Raw genomic sequence first — 16,920 nt, 5'->3', positions numbered from 1 at the left:
CATGCATGGGAAAAATGGGCGTGTTCTTTTCCTCTGCATGTTGCTGCCTGCTAATAATTGGTCAACATCATACAAGGGGAAGTACACACCCCTAGAAGCAGACTATCAGCAAGATCTATGTCCGGCCCATAGAACTTAAGAGCTAATTTATGTATTAAGAAACATGTGGATTTCTCTGGAATAAGACATTGGATCTAAAATATCAAGGTATCATTTTACTCACCGTTCTATGACCTACATGTCAATATACACTGCTTATTGACAAACTTAATACCTTTTTTCTGAACCCCTTACATAACTTCCTGGGATTCGCACTGAGTATCCGCCGCTACATCCAGTGTCTGTTATTGGCCACAGTGCTGATATCACACCTGCAACGCTGCAGCCAATCAGCGAGCTCAGCGACTGTCAACTCGGTCAGAGCTGCCGATCTCACTGATTGGCTGCAGGATCATTGACGCTGCCTGGATAAGGGAGCAGACATCATGTTCCAGTGATTCCTACAGGACTAAACAGCAGCGGTGGCCGGTAACCTTGGCAGCAAGCAGGTAACAGCATAAAACTGTAATTATCAGGGAATGAAGGGGGATTTAAGTAAAGACTGTACTACAAAGTGTATCCCCATTTAGGAAGGTGGACTGTGCTGCATATTCCCCTGTCCTAGGGCAGCCCCAGCTGGAACAGCTGCCTCCTCTTATTATGACTGATTCTGACCGACCACCAGCAGGATCAAGCGGCAGCTCTTACAAACACGTGACAGGACGTCGGGGCGGGGCCGCAAAGGAATGAGGTGATCACGTGATGCAGCCAGTGACGTGTCCGGTCATCTGACACGGAGAGATAATTTCCACTCTGGTGCACGGCGGCGGCAAGTCTTCCCGTAGCTGAGGTAACATGGCGAGTCAGTCAGCGGGAATCCAGCAGCTGCTACAGGCGGAGAAGAGGGCGGCCGAGAGAGTGGCGGAGGCACGGAAACGTGAGCGCTAGTTCCCATGGTTACCTGTTGCTTCCCTTCCCCCTCCCCCGGGATTATGTGACCTGCTGGGGGTGGTGGTGTCCGTCCGGGGGGAGGATGCTGGGTGTGGTGGTGTCCGGCTGGGGGTGGTGGTGTCCGTCCGGGGGGAGGATGCTGGGGGTGGTGGTGTCCGTCCGGGGGGAGGATGCTGGGGGTGGTGGTGTCCGGCTGGGGGTGGTGGTGTCCGTCCGGGGGGAGGATGCTGGGGGTGGTGGTGTCCGTCCGGGGGGAGGATGCTGGGGGTGGTGGTGTCCGTCCGGGGGGAGGATGCTGGGGGTGGTGGTGTCCGTCCGGGGGGAGGATGCTGGGGGTGGTGGTGTCCGTCCGGGGGGAGGATGCTGGGGGTGGTGGTGTCCGTCCGGGGGGAGGATGCTGGGGGTGGTGGTGTCCGTCCGGGGGGAGGATGCTGGGGGTGGTGGTGTCCGTCCGGGGGGAGGATGCTGGGGGTGGTGGTGTCCGTCCGGGGGGAGGATGCTGGGGGTGGTGGTGTCCGTCCGGGGGGAGGATGCTGGGGGTGGTGGTGTCTGTCCGGGGGGAGGATGCTGGGGGTGGTGGTGTCCGTCCGGGGGGAGGATGCTGGGGGTGGTGGTGTCCGTCCGCGGGGAGGATGCTGGGGGTGGTGGTGTCCGTCCGGGGGTGGTGGTGTCCGTCCGGGGGGAGGATGCTGGGGGTGGTGGTGTCCGTCCGGGGGGAGGATGCTGGGGGTGGTGGTGTCCGGCTGGGGGTGGTGGTGTCCGTCCGGGGGGAGGATGCTGGGGGTGGTGGTGTCCGTCCGGGGGGAGGATGCTGGGGGTGGTGGTGTCCGTCCGGGGGGAGGATGCTGGGGGTGGTGGTGTCCGTCCGGGGGGAGGATGCTGGGGGTGGTGGTGTCCGTCCGGGGGGAGGATGCTGGGGGTGGTGGTGTCCGTCCGGGGGGAGGATGCTGGGGGTGGTGGTGTCCGTCCGGGGGGAGGATGCTGGGGGTGGTGGTGTCCGTCCGCGGGGAGGATGCTGGGGGTGGTGGTGTCCGTCCGCGGGGAGGATGCTGGGGGTGGTGGTGTCCGGCTGGGGGTGGTGGTGTCCGTCCGGGGGGAGGATGCTGGGGGTGGTGGTGTCCGTCCGGGGGGAGGATGCTGGGGGTGGTGGTGTCCGTCCGGGGGGAGGATGCTGGGGGTGGTGGTGTCCGTCCGGGGGGAGGATGCTGGGGGTGGTGGTGTCCGTCCGCGGGGAGGATGCTGGGGGTGGTGGTGTCCGTCCGCGGGGAGGATGCTGGGGGTGGTGGTGTCCGTCCGCGGGGAGGATGCTGGGGGTGGTGGTGTCCGTCCGCGGGGAGGATGCTGGGGGTGGTGGTGTCCGTCCGCGGGGAGGATGCTGGGGGTGGTGGTGTCCGTCCGCGGGGAGGATGCTGGGGGTGGTGGTGTCCGCTCTATCTATATTCTGTATAGTTGGTTGCAGATTGTGTAACACCTGCAGAGAGGAAGTCACATGAGGGAGGACGCGCAGAATACTGTGGGGACAATTAATCATTAAAGGGGTTGGGTTTTTTTTCTTTTTTTACTTTATAGTCTAATATTTTAGTACCTCATTAAAGGGGTCTTCCACCTGTTTCTCTTAAATGCGTTTTTGCAAGTGAATTTCATGAAAAAAAGTGTTGCACCTTTTCCCTTCTACAGGCTTTTTGTTTTCCCAACTTTGATCTGGTCATAAATCAGCTGAGGGGCACTGAGGTAAAGTTACAAAGGAGCTCACTGACAGATTCACCGTTAACTCATTCTGCAGCCTGCAATGGGAAAACGGTGCAAAACCTGTAATGACTCCCAATTGCAAAAAATGATTTTTAGCCTCAATTACATGCATTTAAGAAAATAAAATCCTTTATTGCTATCCCCACAGATCTGTGACTCACGAGACAGTCGGCCCCTTCCTGTGACATCTTGTTTTTTTTCTCTGCTCCGATCTTCTCCCGTCGATCCTCAGCGTTCCTCCGCCTCAGCTGCTCGATTCTCTTACCTTACTGTGGCTCCGGTGCGGCATTTGGTTTGTCATGTCACACAAATGACATTGTGCTAACCCTAGGTCATGAAAAGCTGCGCTGGGGACGCCGGAAGGTAAGAGATTCATGGAACGTCATGTGACCACCAGATACCACTGATCTGGACCGGAGTCCTGCAGATCAATGCGCTCATCTCTGCTGGCCGCAGGTCTGTTGACCTATACTCGCCCGCATTATACGTCTACATGTCAATTGAGTTTGGGTCAGAAGACGCGCTGCCAGTCCGGACATATGGCGCCAGTCTTGGTGATTGCTAGCCGTTCGGCCCATGGTGTAGCCACCGTGACCTGAATGTGGAAATATACTTGTTCTAATGGCATGCCGCCTGATGATGGCAACCATTACCAGAATAGAAGGGTCTCTGATTTCACACAGTAGAAGCAAAATTAATGTTTGTGCCTACGTCCTGTGCGATATATTTTCCAGAAACATTGTCATCCCAATGCAGGGGTTGTCTCCACTTACTAAAGGGAATCAGTCACCCTCAGTCAGTCAGCTGCCGGCACCGCCATCAGGGGCTTATCTACAGCATTCTGTAATGCTGTAGACAAGCCCCCGATGTAACCTGAAAGAGAAGAAAAACGAGTTATAATATACTCACCCAGGGGCGGTCCGGGTCCGGTTTTGGTCCGATGGGTGTCGCGGTCCGGTGCCTCCCATCTTCCAGCGATGAAGTCCTGTTCTTTGCTTCCCGTCACAGGCGTACTGCTCTGGCCTGTTGAGGGCAGAGTAAAGTACTGCAGTGCACATGCATCGGGAAAGGTCAGAGACCCAGCACCTGCACACTGCAGTACTCTGCCCTGAACAGGGCAGAGCAGTACGCCTGCGCCACGACGGGAAGCAAAGAAGAGGACGTTATCGCTAGAAGATGGGAGGCGCCGGACCGGACAGTGACACCCTCCGGACCCGAACCGGACTGCGCCCCCGGTGAGTATAATCTAAATCGTTTTTCTTCTCTTTCAGGTTACATCGGGGGCTTGTCTACAGCATTACAGAATGCTGTAGATAAGCCCCTGATGGCGGTGGCCGCAGCTTATAGGCCAAAAATGGGGTGACAGATTCCCTTTAAGGGGGTGCAAAGTACCTGAAAAAAAATGGAGCTGCATTAGAGAGTGCAGACTACGGCCCAAACTTCAATCTTCAAGAGTTCACTGCCCTCCTCTTAAAAGAAAGGAGCGCAACACGGCGCCATTAAATGCTGCCCACAGTCACATTAGAGGTAATAGCTCATTGGCTGGGGCAGCAATAGTTGTAGTTTGGCCTTGAGGACATGGTGGCTTCCAGATGACACTGCCCTGATGGTGGGTCACTGTGCCACATTGCCATGTGGCATCCATTTTAACTCATTTCCAACCTTCTGCCTATTCCAGAAAAGAACAGGCGTCTGAAACAAGCAAAAGAGGAGGCGCAGGCTGAGATCGAGCAGTACCGGCTGCAGCGGGACAAGGAGTTCAAAGCTAAAGAGGCTGCGGTACGTACTAAGCCTGTGCAATGAGAGCAGGCCTGTTTGGAGAAGAATTAAAGGGGTTGTCCAGATTTTTTTTTTTTTTTTTTTTAAAGGGTTGTCTTACTTAAGGTGTTTTTAAAACAAATACAGGAACCAATGGAAAATGTAAACAAAAAAAAAAAGTACTTAATTTTTATTCCCATCCAAGTTTTTCTGCTGCCGCTAGTATCCATCAGTTCGATGTTGTCATTACGCCACTGATGTAAATCATGTGAGCCGCCCGCGTCATACAGGATGGCGTGTCACAATGTGTGAAATTTCTAAGATTGCTGCCTCCCACACCAAAAGGCTGATTGTAGGGTGATGCTGCTTTATTAAACCCCCCCGTTTAGATGAGTTTTTTTGGCTGGTGGAAAAAAAAATTACCCATTTTTATTTCAAGATGACTATTGGACCAAACACACACCTCATAAAACTCTGTGCGAAACCACCAATGAAAAACAAGTCATTTCCTAGTATTCCAGATATCGGTGCTTTCTTGTGCTCCTCTGCCATCATCCAAATTCTCTCCAGAGAGGGACACTGATTTCTTCTTGTTTTGATTTTTTATTGTAATATTAAACTGGATAATCTAATGTGCAGATTAAGGTTGGAATAATTTGGAATTTTGGGTGTTTTCTAGGCTTAGCGTTCTTTTTAAATGTTCTTTGAACTAGCTCCAGTGTAACGTTCCCCCCCCCCCCCCCCATTCCTTCCTTCCTTATTTTGCTCGATCATTTGTTCCACTTGACGCTTTGTCATATTAACATTTCACGTGACCTTGAATACTACAGTAAACGGGTGGACAAATGCAAATCGCATTGGGATTCAAGAAACACTTGGATGATACGAGGAGCATGCAGTGACTATATATGGGGAGGGGGGGGGGTTCTGCTGCTTTTTTTACATCCATTCATTATTGGACATGCTTCAGAGCTGCCACCAGTGTCCTCAGGTGTAAAATGAAATGTCCCTGCACCTTACAGATGGGCCTCTTCAGTAATGGTATACGGTGATAGACTGCTCCCATTATTCATTGTGATGCATGTTGGTTTGTGAACATTCATCGTGTCCTGTACTAAATCATATACAGTCTAACATTTATCATTGTTTTATTGCATCCTTTATGGACCGGTTGCGTTTGATGTTTCTGGCTCGATTGATTTCTAATGAAGGAGACGGATTTCTCTTCTAGAAAATTCCCAGTGTTTCCTAATTTTTAATGTAGTTGAATACATTTATAACATTATAGGCTATACATTAGTCTGCCACATCCCTGATATACAGGAAAATGTACAGTCACTTGTACCATAGACCCCATAAACATGGTCAAGTCGGCAGGACCACCAAAGATCTAATGTGAATAGTGGCCTCGGACTCTTCCCCCACCAGATAATGTAGGAGCAGAGGAGGATTAGGCATGATCATCCATCCGATCCCTTTGTTTTCCCTGGAGATAAGCAGCAGCATACAACTCTCTCCCCATTAAGACCACTAATGATTAGCTGATCATGCATACTTAGGCCCCTTTACATTTAGCGATGCACCAGCAATCCCGACAACGATACGACCCGGTCAGGATCGCTGGTGCATCGCTAAATGGTCGCTAGTGAGCTGCCACACAGACAGATCTCTTGCGATACAGCAGCGATCTAGCGGACGATACTTGCCTTTCAGACGCGGCGATCCTGACCTCCTCCCGCCCGCGTCCACGCGTTGCTCGTCGGCGCCAGCAGGAAGCGCCCGACGAGAAATGGAGCTGCGCGATCAGCAATGGACAGCGGGGGAGCCGGTCGGAGGTGAGTATCACACATAGCGATATCGCTGCTGCGTCACCAAATCGGTCATGCTTTAGCGATATTGTTAGCGATATCGCTATGTGTAAAACCCCCTTTATTGTGGAGTGAAGAATTTGGACCATGTCAGAGACTAAAGTAGCCCCAACAATCAGACTACAGGTCTAGCCGGAGGAAATTAGGCTGAGTGTGTGAGACCATATAGTGCTGTGGCCTAAAGTTCCCTGTGTGACTGTGAGGGGGGTACTGAGCATGTGCGACCAGTACTCCATTTACTGTTTGAGTCGTGGTCGCACATGCTCACTTACCGCTCCAGTCACAGGGGAACGTCAAGTCTCCCTCGTGTGATTGGCAGGTGTCTCTAGGCAGACCCCTCAGGTGATCATACTTTTATCATCTGTGCTGTGAGGAGCCTGAGCAGAGGACCACCCTCTACTACCTAATGGGGTATATAGATTTTTTTTTTGTTATCTTTTAACTGGACAACCCCTTTTAATAACCTTTTGTTTCTTTATATTGTGGTATTGGTTCTTGCATGATTTCACAATGTCTCTGGTATCTTTTTAGGCTTTGGGCTCTCATGGTAGCTGCAGCGAAGGTGTGGAAAAGGAAACCGTTGAGAAGATCTCCATCATCCAGGAGAACTATCAGCAGAACAGAGAAATGGTTTTAGATCAATTACTGTCCCTAGTGTGTGATATAAAGCCAGAAATACACGTCAACTATCGTATTAACGGTTAGAGTCCCCTACGGGTCAGCTTCACTATCCTCATGGCTGATTTGTGCTATTTATTGCGCCCCGGGCACACGAGCAGCCCTCCCTGAATTTAGCACTGCCCCCTTCCTCATTCATTACCGTCTATGCAAAGCCGCAATTTAGTTGGTGGAGAAAGATGAATGAAATACCATGAGCCTTACACAAGGGGTTAACCATGACACAGTATGGTATTCCTTATTATGTGAAAGGGGAACCAAAGAAAAGTGTGTTGTTTTTTTTTTGGGGGGGGGTTTTTTTGGGGGGGGGGAGTTAAAAAAAAAATTAGAATCTTCTAAGTGTATTGCTTTTGAGGAAGAAGCGTGTCTTGGTCAGATCTCAGATTTTCTACTGATTTGTCTTAGTTTTGCGTTTCCTTATCTACCTTTTTAAAATTAAAATATTTTCGGTTTCCCTTCAGAACCCGTGTCTTTATTTCAGTGCAGCTTTATTGTTTAGCTCCATGTAACCCATGCCGTTGGCTAATCATTCAAACGCTTTATGGGAGAGAAGAAAAAAGTGCAGCCTAAAGGAAAAATCAGAAAATGTTCTAGGAACTGCATTATTCCAAGCGCCCCACTCCCCGACCTGCCCTGCGAGACAATCACAAGGTGCTCATGTAAAGTCCAGCCACAGGCTAGGCTTCATAGAAAATCGTGATTTCTCTAGCAACCTTCCACGACAGCATAGGAGGTTGTCTCCACGCCCTAATGGGGGACAGGAAGTACGAGAGGTTCAAAGGTCCCACCCACCTCCCTCTCACCAGTGTCTTTCCTGTCCCCCATGGGGCATGGAGAGGTTCGGTATGCTGTGTGGCCGGCTGCTGCAGCGTACCTGGTATCCTAAGCCGGACAGTGGTGGTCGGTGGCGCTGCCTCCCCTCCTCCAGACTGCTCCCGTCTTCTTAGAATTCGGGACCGTTCCTGGCCCACCCGCGCTCTCCCAGGGGGAGTAAAGCGGGCCAGTGATCCCCGACCGGAGGCCTCCCGCAGCTCTCCGGTCTCTCCTCCTGCTGTGCGGTGACCCAGAAGTGACGTCACTCGCGGTCACCTCCGGGGTATGTCTGACGACTTCCTATCGTGGCGGCCCGGCGCGTGGTGCCTGCTCCAGGACCCAGGGAGGAGGAGGGCGAAAAATGAAAAACTGCGCTGAGGGTGGGGTTAACCCCTTATTAACCCGCCTGAAGATGCCGACAGGTAAGACTAAATCCCCTGTCGGCATGGACGGTTCTTCCTGCCCTGCTTCTGCAGAGCCCAGCGCTGCCCCAGCCACAGTGAGTGTTACCTGGGGTGGGTCCTAGTGGTGCGGTCCTGGGATAGAGGTCCTCAAAATGCTTCTCCCCCTTTTTTATAGGGAGAAAAGTCTGCCCACAAAAGCACCAATACCGTCAGCAAGTCAGCCAAATGTGCCATATGCAGTGCAAAACTTCCCTCAAATTGGGTGAAAAAACTGTGTCAGGCTTGCACGGACAGGGTGGTCAGGGCTGAGCACCCGTCACTAATTGACGAAATCCGCAGCCTGGTTACTCATCAGATCCAGACCTCTCTGGCTGCCCTGTCTCCCCCACCACCACCTCCTCCTCCGATTGTAGGCATCCCCAAAAAAACGGAAAATACAAATAGAGGACTCAGAATCCGAATCAGAGAGGTCATATAATTCAGGCTCCGAGAGTTGGGAACAACCGGGAACTTCCAAATCAGCCGAAACTAGGAGATACCTCATTTCTGCGGAATATGTGGAGGAGCTGGTCAGTGCTGTGCGGGCCACCATGGGCCTAGAGGACGAACCAGTTACTCAGTCAGCACAGGACCGCATGTTCGGAAGATTTAAGGGACCCAGACAAACAGGTTTCCCAGTTCATAAGAGCATAGTAGACATGATCTCTCAGGAATGGGAGTACCCAGAGAAGCGCTAGCTCAGGCATAGATTCCCCCTGGAAGGAGAGGAGTTTAATTGGGACATCCCGAAGGTTGATGTCCAGGTGGCGAGAGTGGTGAAAAAGACGGTCCTTCCATTTGATGACGTATCCCAGCTTAGAGACCCGATGGACCGTAAGGCAGAAAGCCTCCCAACAAAAGCCTGGGAAACCTCTGCCTTCTCCCTAAAATCAGGAATAGCGTCCACATGTGTCTCTAGGGCTCTCTTCCAATGGATAGAGGAACTAGAGAGTCATATTTCCCGGGGAACCTCAAGAGGTGACCTCCTTAACTCCCCATACTACAGAGAGCTACAGGCTTCTTGGCCGATGCATCAATGGAGATGATCCGCACCTCTGCCAGAGCCATGGTCCAGTCCAATTCTGCAAGACGGGCCATTTGGCTTAAAACGTGGAGCGGGGATGTGACTTCCAAGGTTAAACTCTGCTCCTTACCCTTCAAGGGTGAACATGTCTTTGGCCCGGCCTTAGATGAAATTCTTGAAAAGGCCACAGATAAGAGGGTGTTTCCTGACCAGAGGACCACAAAACAGCTTTTTCGAGTCCTCCAGAATCAGCCATCCCAGCCGAGAGGCAAGGGAAAGACGGGAAGATGGAGTTATGCTAAGGGGAGAGGCAGGAACATCCTGGTCCCCCAGCAGCAGCAACAGCCACAAGAAAAACAATGACTCGACCCCGGTGGGGGGGAAGGCTTTCGAGGTTTATTCACTCTTGGCAGATGATTTCCAACAGCCCCTGGGTCCTCAGCGTGATCAGGGAGGGCCTGCTGCTAGAACTCGAATCCTTCCCCCCCCCCCCGCGGAGTACAAGAGTTACCTCCCTACCACCTCAGGAGTCCCCAGCACTAAAAACTGGCATCCAGCTCCTGCTCCAATCAAACGCCATCTGTCCGGTCCCTGTGGAGGAACGGGGAAGAGGGCATTATTCCAGACTGTTCCTAGTGAGAAAACCCACAGGAGAGGCAAGAATAATAGTAAATCTGAAGGGCCTCAACCGACACATCGTATATCACAGATTCAAGATGGAGTCGGTGAAGACCGCCATTCCTCTGATAGGGCCGTCTCACTTCATGGCAACCATAGACTTAAAGGATCCCTATTTTCACATCCCCATACATCCTTCTCACAGGAGGTATCTGAGGTCTGCGATCCGCCAGGGTACAGAAGTCAGGCACTATCAGTACAACGTGCTTCCCTTTGGGATATCCTCTGCTCCTCGAGTATTTTCCAAGGTTATGGCAGAAGCTGTGTCCCACATCAGAGGGCAGGGCATATGCATTGTTCCCTACCTGGACGACCTGCTGATAATAGGAGCCTCCTACCAGATCCTGGAAAGCCAGGTGACTCAAACCCTGAGTATTCTTCAATCATTGGGGTGGATCCCGAATATAAAAGTCACAGATCCAGCCCTCCCAGGAGATAAAATTCTTAGGAGTCCTCCTAGATTCAAGACAACAAATGACCTTCCTCCCAGAGGAGCATCAGAGGTCCATAATATCAAGGATCTCAGCTTTCAGGGAACAAAGGTCCCCAACCCTCAGGTCAGCCATGTCTATACTAGGGTCAATGACCTCCTGCATCCAGTCAGTGCCTTGGGCACAGGCCCACTCCAGAATACTCCAGTCCCACATCTTGGGGAGCTGGAACGGGGATCATACCTGCCTGAACAAAAGAGTCCAGACCCCAGGAAAGGTGAAAGCTTCACTAGTATGGTGGATGGACCACAAGAATCTGTGCAAGGGAATCAACTGGTCCCAGATTCCTCTGGTCACGGTAACATCAGATGCCAGCAAAAAAGGCTGGGGAGCTGTGGTGTCCCGACAACCATTCCAGGGGTTGTGGAGCCAGAAAATGAGTGCAAAATCCTCAAACTTCAGGGAGCTGCAGGCCGTGGAGGAAGCTCTTCTGGCAGCAAGACACCTAGTCCAGGGCCATCATATCAGAGTCTATTCTGACAATGTAGCAACAGTGGCCCATCTCAGACACCAAGGCGGCACGAGATCCAGTAGCCTAGAGGGCTTTTCTGGTCGAATATTTTGCTGGGCCGAAAGACACCTCCGTTCTCTAACGGCAGTCCACCTAAAGGGTACCTCCAATCTTCAAGCAGATTTCTTGAGCAGAAAATGCATCCAGCCTGGAGAGTGGAGCCTAAACCAAAGAGTCTTTCAGAGGCTGGTCAACAGGTGGGGTCTTCCAGAGGTGGATCTACTGGCCTCAAGAGAAAATGCCCGAGTGAGAAACTACTTCTCCCTGAACCCCAGAGACAGATCCCTGGGGGTAGATGCCTTCGCCCACAGGTGGAGATTTCGTCTGGCGTATGCATTCCCGCCAGTTCCAATCCTTGCCGCAACCCTGAGGAAAATCCGGGAGGATCGGACCCAAACCATTCTAGTGGCCCCGCTATGGCCAAAGAGGAGCTGGTACTCTCTAATTATGGAGCTACAGGTAGACGAGCCATTCCACCTACCCCTGGAAGACGACCTTCTCTTGCAGGGCCCTCTACATCACCCAAACCTCCGGGGAATGAAGTTAGCGGCCTGGTTACTGAGACCCAGATCCTGAGGGCCAGGGGGCTATCAGAAGCAGTAATAAAAACACTCCAGAAATCTCGGAAACCGGTCACCATTGCTATTTATAACAAAATATGGAAAAAGTTTTCCTCATGGTGTCTGCCAGATTTGCCTGACCCAGAAAACCCTAACATTTCCCGTATCCTGGATTTCCTACAGAGGGGGCTTGAGCTAGGTCTAAAACCCAGCATGCTTTAAAGTTCAGATATCAGCATTAAGTTCCATGTTCGACTGTGACTTGACCAACCACAGGTGGATAAAAAGATTCATCACATCAGCCACTAGGCTACATCCAAAAAGGCTAGTCGCCATTCCACCTTGGGACTTGAATGTGGTACTTACGGGACTCACTCAATCACCCTTTGAGCCCCTGCCATCCTGTACTTCTCAGCTCCTCTCCTGTAAAGTGGCCTTCCTTATAGCGATAACCTCGGTAAGGCGAATAGGAGAGCTCCAAATCAGGGATCCCTACCTAACCATTAGGGACGATTCCATAGTTCTTTCCCTTGATCCATCGTTCCTACCAAAGGTTGTCTGATTTCCATAGATCGCAGGAAATCATTCTTCCCTCGTTTTGTCAAAACCCAGCGAACCCTGAGGAAAAGGTGTTTCATACGCTGGACGTGAGGCGCATAATTCCCTACTACTTAGAGTGTACCAAACCCTATAGAATTGATCACAACCTATTTATCCATACTTCTGGTCCAAACAAGGGAAAGAAGGTAGCAAAAAGCACCATTGCCAATTGGATTAAGAAAGCCATCTCTGAAGCATACCTGGCGCAGAACATCGCCCGCCTACATTCAACACGATCTACCTCTACTTCATGGGCTGAGAGGGCAGGCGCATCTTCGGAGCAGATTTGTAAGGCAGCAACCTGGTCCTCCTTACATACTTTCACTAAACACTACAGGTTGGACCTTGTGTCCAACAGGGATCTAGTCTTTGGCCGAAAAGTTCTTCAGGCCGTTGTCCCTCCCCCCCAGTGCAGTATAGGTTGTTATGCCTCCTATGCTGCCGTGGAAGGTTGCTAGAGAAAATAGAATTAGACTTACCGATAATTCGGTTTCTAGAAACCTTCCACGACACCACTATTTCCCTCCCTGCATTCTTGGACAAAATTCTGAGAATCTTAAGGTAACCGGTGCTATGGTAATCAGTTATAAGTCACTGGTGAGAGGGAGGTGGGTGGGACCTTTTAACCACTCGTACTTCCTGTCCCCCATTAGGGCGTGGAGACAACCTCCTATGCTGTCGTGGAAGGTTTCTAGAATCCGAATTACCGGTAAGTCTATTTCTATTTTTAGCTATATACTATGGTATTGCAGTATCTAGATTAACAAGGACTCCTCCCATCAGTTTTTTTCCGTTTAATATATTGCAGTCATCATATTATACAGCACCATGTACTGTACTTACAATTGCTCATTATGCCTTTCTACCCAGCTAGTTCTTCTCTTTTCTCTGCTCTATGTAGAAACAGGAAGTCTCCTGTCCCTGCATTTATCATTCCCCTCTTCACCTCCTGACCCAACTCTTCTCCCTTACCAGGGACTTTTGCAGTGACTGATGACTCATACAGGGAAAAGAGACTTCATGTTTCAACATAGAGCTTAGGTGGATTAAGCTAGTCAGTTTTAAATCATGTTATGTCATACACCTAATTGAAAAGAGAAGAATAGAAGGGGAAAATGAGCAACTGTAAGTACACTGTTCTGTATAACTGCAATATATTAACCCTTTTCTGACATGCGCCCTATACTTATATGGCGCAGCGGGCGCTTCGTTCCCCCAAACTCATATAACTATGGCACTGTGATTGTGTGGGCTTACGCTGAGCGCCGCAGCTATCGAGTTCGAGTGTCAGGTCTATGTGAGAGCAGACACCCTGCAGCCATACTCACAATCTGTGCTAGCACCAATCACGGGAGATTAACCCCTCTGATGCCGCTGTCAATAGTGATGATGACATCGCAGAGGGAGGGATTGCGTGATCAATGGTCTCTGTGGGGAGCCCGGGCCCTAAGATGGCTGCGGGGTTACCCAGGGACGGTGGCCTGTCAGCTTATGCTCAGCACGAGCTGACACGCCTTCTCTTTGCATTTCAGACGCTTCTCTAATACTCTGCAGTGAAGAAGCATTGCAGAGTATTAGATCGGCGATCTGTCACTGTGTAAAAAAAAAGTTAATAAAAATTGAAACAAATATAATAAAATAAAGAACAAGAAAAAGAAAATATTAATCCAATAAATTCATTTATGTAAAAAAAAGTACACATTAGGTACAAGCCAACCTATATAACTGGGACCCCTTTAGTGAACAGCGTTAAAAAAAGATTAAGCGAGGCAAAAGAAAACTATGCTTTATCGTCACACTGCCAGACAAAAAGTGTAATAAAACGTGATCAAAAAGACCAATCTACACAAAAATTGTAGCTCTGAAAGTGTCCTCTTGTCTAGCAAAAGACAGCCTGCCATACAGCTCCATGAGCAGAAAAATAATTTACAGCTCCCAGAATAAAGCGATGCAAAAATAATCATCTTTATCTATCAATTAGTTTTGTGTAAAAGTGACAAAGCATAAAAAATATATACATGTAGTTTTGTTTTAATCGTACTAGCCCAAACAAAATCTGCCTTATCAATTTTACATGGCCGTCAGCTGAAATGTGTAAAAATGTGTAGCAATCAAAATATGGCGACGCAGAAACTAGCTTTGGTAATAAAAAGCGTCTTTAAGGCTGGTTTTACACTTACCGTATTTTTGTAGGCCGATTTTGCAGCCCCAATGCATTTCTATGGGGCCGCAAAATCGGCCCGCAAAAAATCAATGGTGTGCCGTACGGCCGTGAAAACATATCGAGCTTGCATACGGACATGGCACCCATTTAAATCAACGAGGCCGTAAAAACAAGTTTGTTTTTTTGCGGCACGCTGTCACTTCTGGTTTTGCGGAACACCTTTTTTTCTCCAATACTATTTCCATAGTATTGGGGGTGGGGGAAGGGCGATCTGCAAACATTTTTTGCGGCCGTTATTGCGGCAAACCACAAAAAATGCGGCGATACGGACCGCAGAAAATGCGGTAAGTGTAAAACCACCCTTAGTGTGTGTCAGAGGCCAAACATAAAATCTCGATATAAATCTGGTATCTCTGTAATCGTACCAACCTGAAGAATAAAGTCGCCTAATCACACACCGCACGAGGAACGATGTAAAAAATAATACAACCTATACCCAATCTCAGACAATCCCACCTTTTTTTTACCAGGGCTATCTTCCAATCGATTTCTGGGTAGAAGTAAATATCACCCTCTTCACTTTGCTCATGTACTATCTAACGCATCTTTAATTCCCCTCAACGAGATATTTCGGGACTGCGCTATCCCTCCAAGAGCCGACTATGACTATAGACAGTTGCAACATTTCTATTCTCATGTTAGAAAATATAGACCGCTCAATAGGGATCTTACAAATTTTGAAAAACTGTAATTGTCGTCGTCAGCACCCTTGCACTCCATCTCATTGCTCTATAAACTCCTAATAGCCCATACTACAACTGTCAGACCATCCTATTGCAATGCATAGGAAAGAGAACTGGGCACATCTTTTGAAGACTCACCATGGGCTCAATGTTTTCAATTTGCTCACAAAACGTCAATTGCAACCAAAGCTCAAGAGACGTCCTTTAAGATCATCTCCTGATGGTACCGGTTTCCCGCAGTATCAGATAGATGCTGGAGATGTGGAGTGGAAGAGGGGACGATGACACACATTTGGTGGAGCTGTCCCATAATAAGAGGTTTCTGGACTCAGGTAATTCAGACTATTTAAAAAATGACTAGTCTCTCTGTGCCCGACTCTCCTGAATATCTTCTGCTCTTTATGATCCCAACTAGTTTCACCAGATACAAAAGGTCTTTAATAAGCTACCTTATACAGGCTGCTAAGAATATCATTCCTCGTCACTGGAAAAGTACTTCACCTACTCTGGAGGAGTGGTTCTGTGAAATAGCCCTTCTAAATAGGATGAAACATTTGATTGCCCAATCCCCCACTGACTGTGACAGATACTGTTAGACTTGGAGAGACTGGATTGACTCCCAAGAATCCGATGACTACCGTCTTACAGACTGATGTGACCCACCCTTTTCTCCGTTGCGTTTCTTCTCTGTCCGGATTGTGCTCTGCTTTGGTTCGTGCCTGGCTGCACTATGTATGGTTACCATTGGATTTTAGTAACTTCATAATGGTAATACTGATAGCCTAAAATGTTCCCTTCCCTCCTTTTTCTTCCTATCACTTGATGCTTTATTGGACTTTATACATTTATTCTATGATATATTGATGCTGATATTGTCCTAGATATCCTTTTTTTTTTTTCTTGTTGTATTTTTGTGATTGAAAATTATTTAACCTTTCAATAAAAATTGAATTTTGAAAAATATAAGTCATAAATCTAGAAACTCCCCCAAAACATCAAAATTTAGCAATAATAAATATAAAACCAATTCTTCACCTGCGGTTGATTTTTTTTTTATTCCATTTTTGCTTCGCAAAGATCGCAGTAAAGCTCTGCTCACATTTATCCTGCGCTGAGCAATTACATCAGGATTTCTGTGTAAATCTTTGAAATACGTGATTCAGATGAAACCCCTGGCGAAATATTCCCTATAATCTGCCAGATGCTGTCACTGTGGACACCGAATGGCCTGGGATCCGGCGGTGTCCGTCTTTTTATTAGGAGTGCATAAAAGTGCGGTTGACCACAGTTTTGTGCACCTCTGAAAATAAGGACATCACTAAACAGAGGCCAGATGGAGTCCAGAGTAACTCTGCTGCCGCATTATAGTAAATGGATCCCTCCGGGGGTCTCAACTGAATCCTGTCACTCGGAGATTTTGATGTAAACCTTGATGTAAATGGACAGCGTAGAGCACTGGATAAATGTGATCCCAAACATTATGTAAAATGTTTCCTACAAAAGCTTCAACTCAATTCACAAAAAAAGCCAATCCCCACTCAGGTCTGTCATCTGTTAACGGAAATATAGGTGGCTTCCACATTACTGGTAAGACAAAGGCTCTGGAAAAAGCGAAATGGTTCCTCACCCGCCAAAAGAAATTGGGTATCTGCTTACTCAGGAGAAATTGCACAACACATTTTGGGGGCCATTTTTTTCTGGTTACCTTTGTGAAAATAAAAAAAAGAAAGAAATAATTGGGGCTAAAATAACATTTTTTGGGGAAGATTTTGACTTTTTTTTTTTTTCCTTCCACATCCCATTAATTTCTGTGAAGCATCTGAAGGGTTAACAAACATCTTGAATGTGGT

At 48.8% G+C, this 16,920-nt stretch overlaps 1 protein-coding gene across 1 annotated transcript; it reads left to right on the top strand.

The window, feature by feature from the left end:
• The first annotated feature begins 796 nt into the window (after positions 1 to 796).
• On the top strand, positions 797 to 7,506 carry ATP6V1G1 (ATPase H+ transporting V1 subunit G1). The gene is made up of 3 exons (XM_073590833.1): positions 797 to 976; positions 4,418 to 4,518; positions 6,897 to 7,506. The coding sequence occupies exons 1-3, from the start codon at positions 895 to 897 to the stop codon at positions 7,068 to 7,070; spliced, it is 357 nt and encodes a 118-aa protein (XP_073446934.1). The 5' UTR covers positions 797 to 894; the 3' UTR covers positions 7,071 to 7,506.
• Positions 7,507 to 16,920: the final 9,414 nt, after the last annotated feature.

The sequence above is a fragment of the Dendrobates tinctorius genome, unplaced genomic scaffold (genome assembly GCF_039654945.1).
Source record: "Dendrobates tinctorius isolate UK_male_01 unplaced genomic scaffold, ASM3965494v1 ptg000120l, whole genome shotgun sequence".
NCBI lineage: Eukaryota > Metazoa > Chordata > Amphibia > Anura > Dendrobatidae > Dendrobates > Dendrobates tinctorius.
This window is presented reverse-complemented; position numbering and strand designations above follow the sequence as displayed.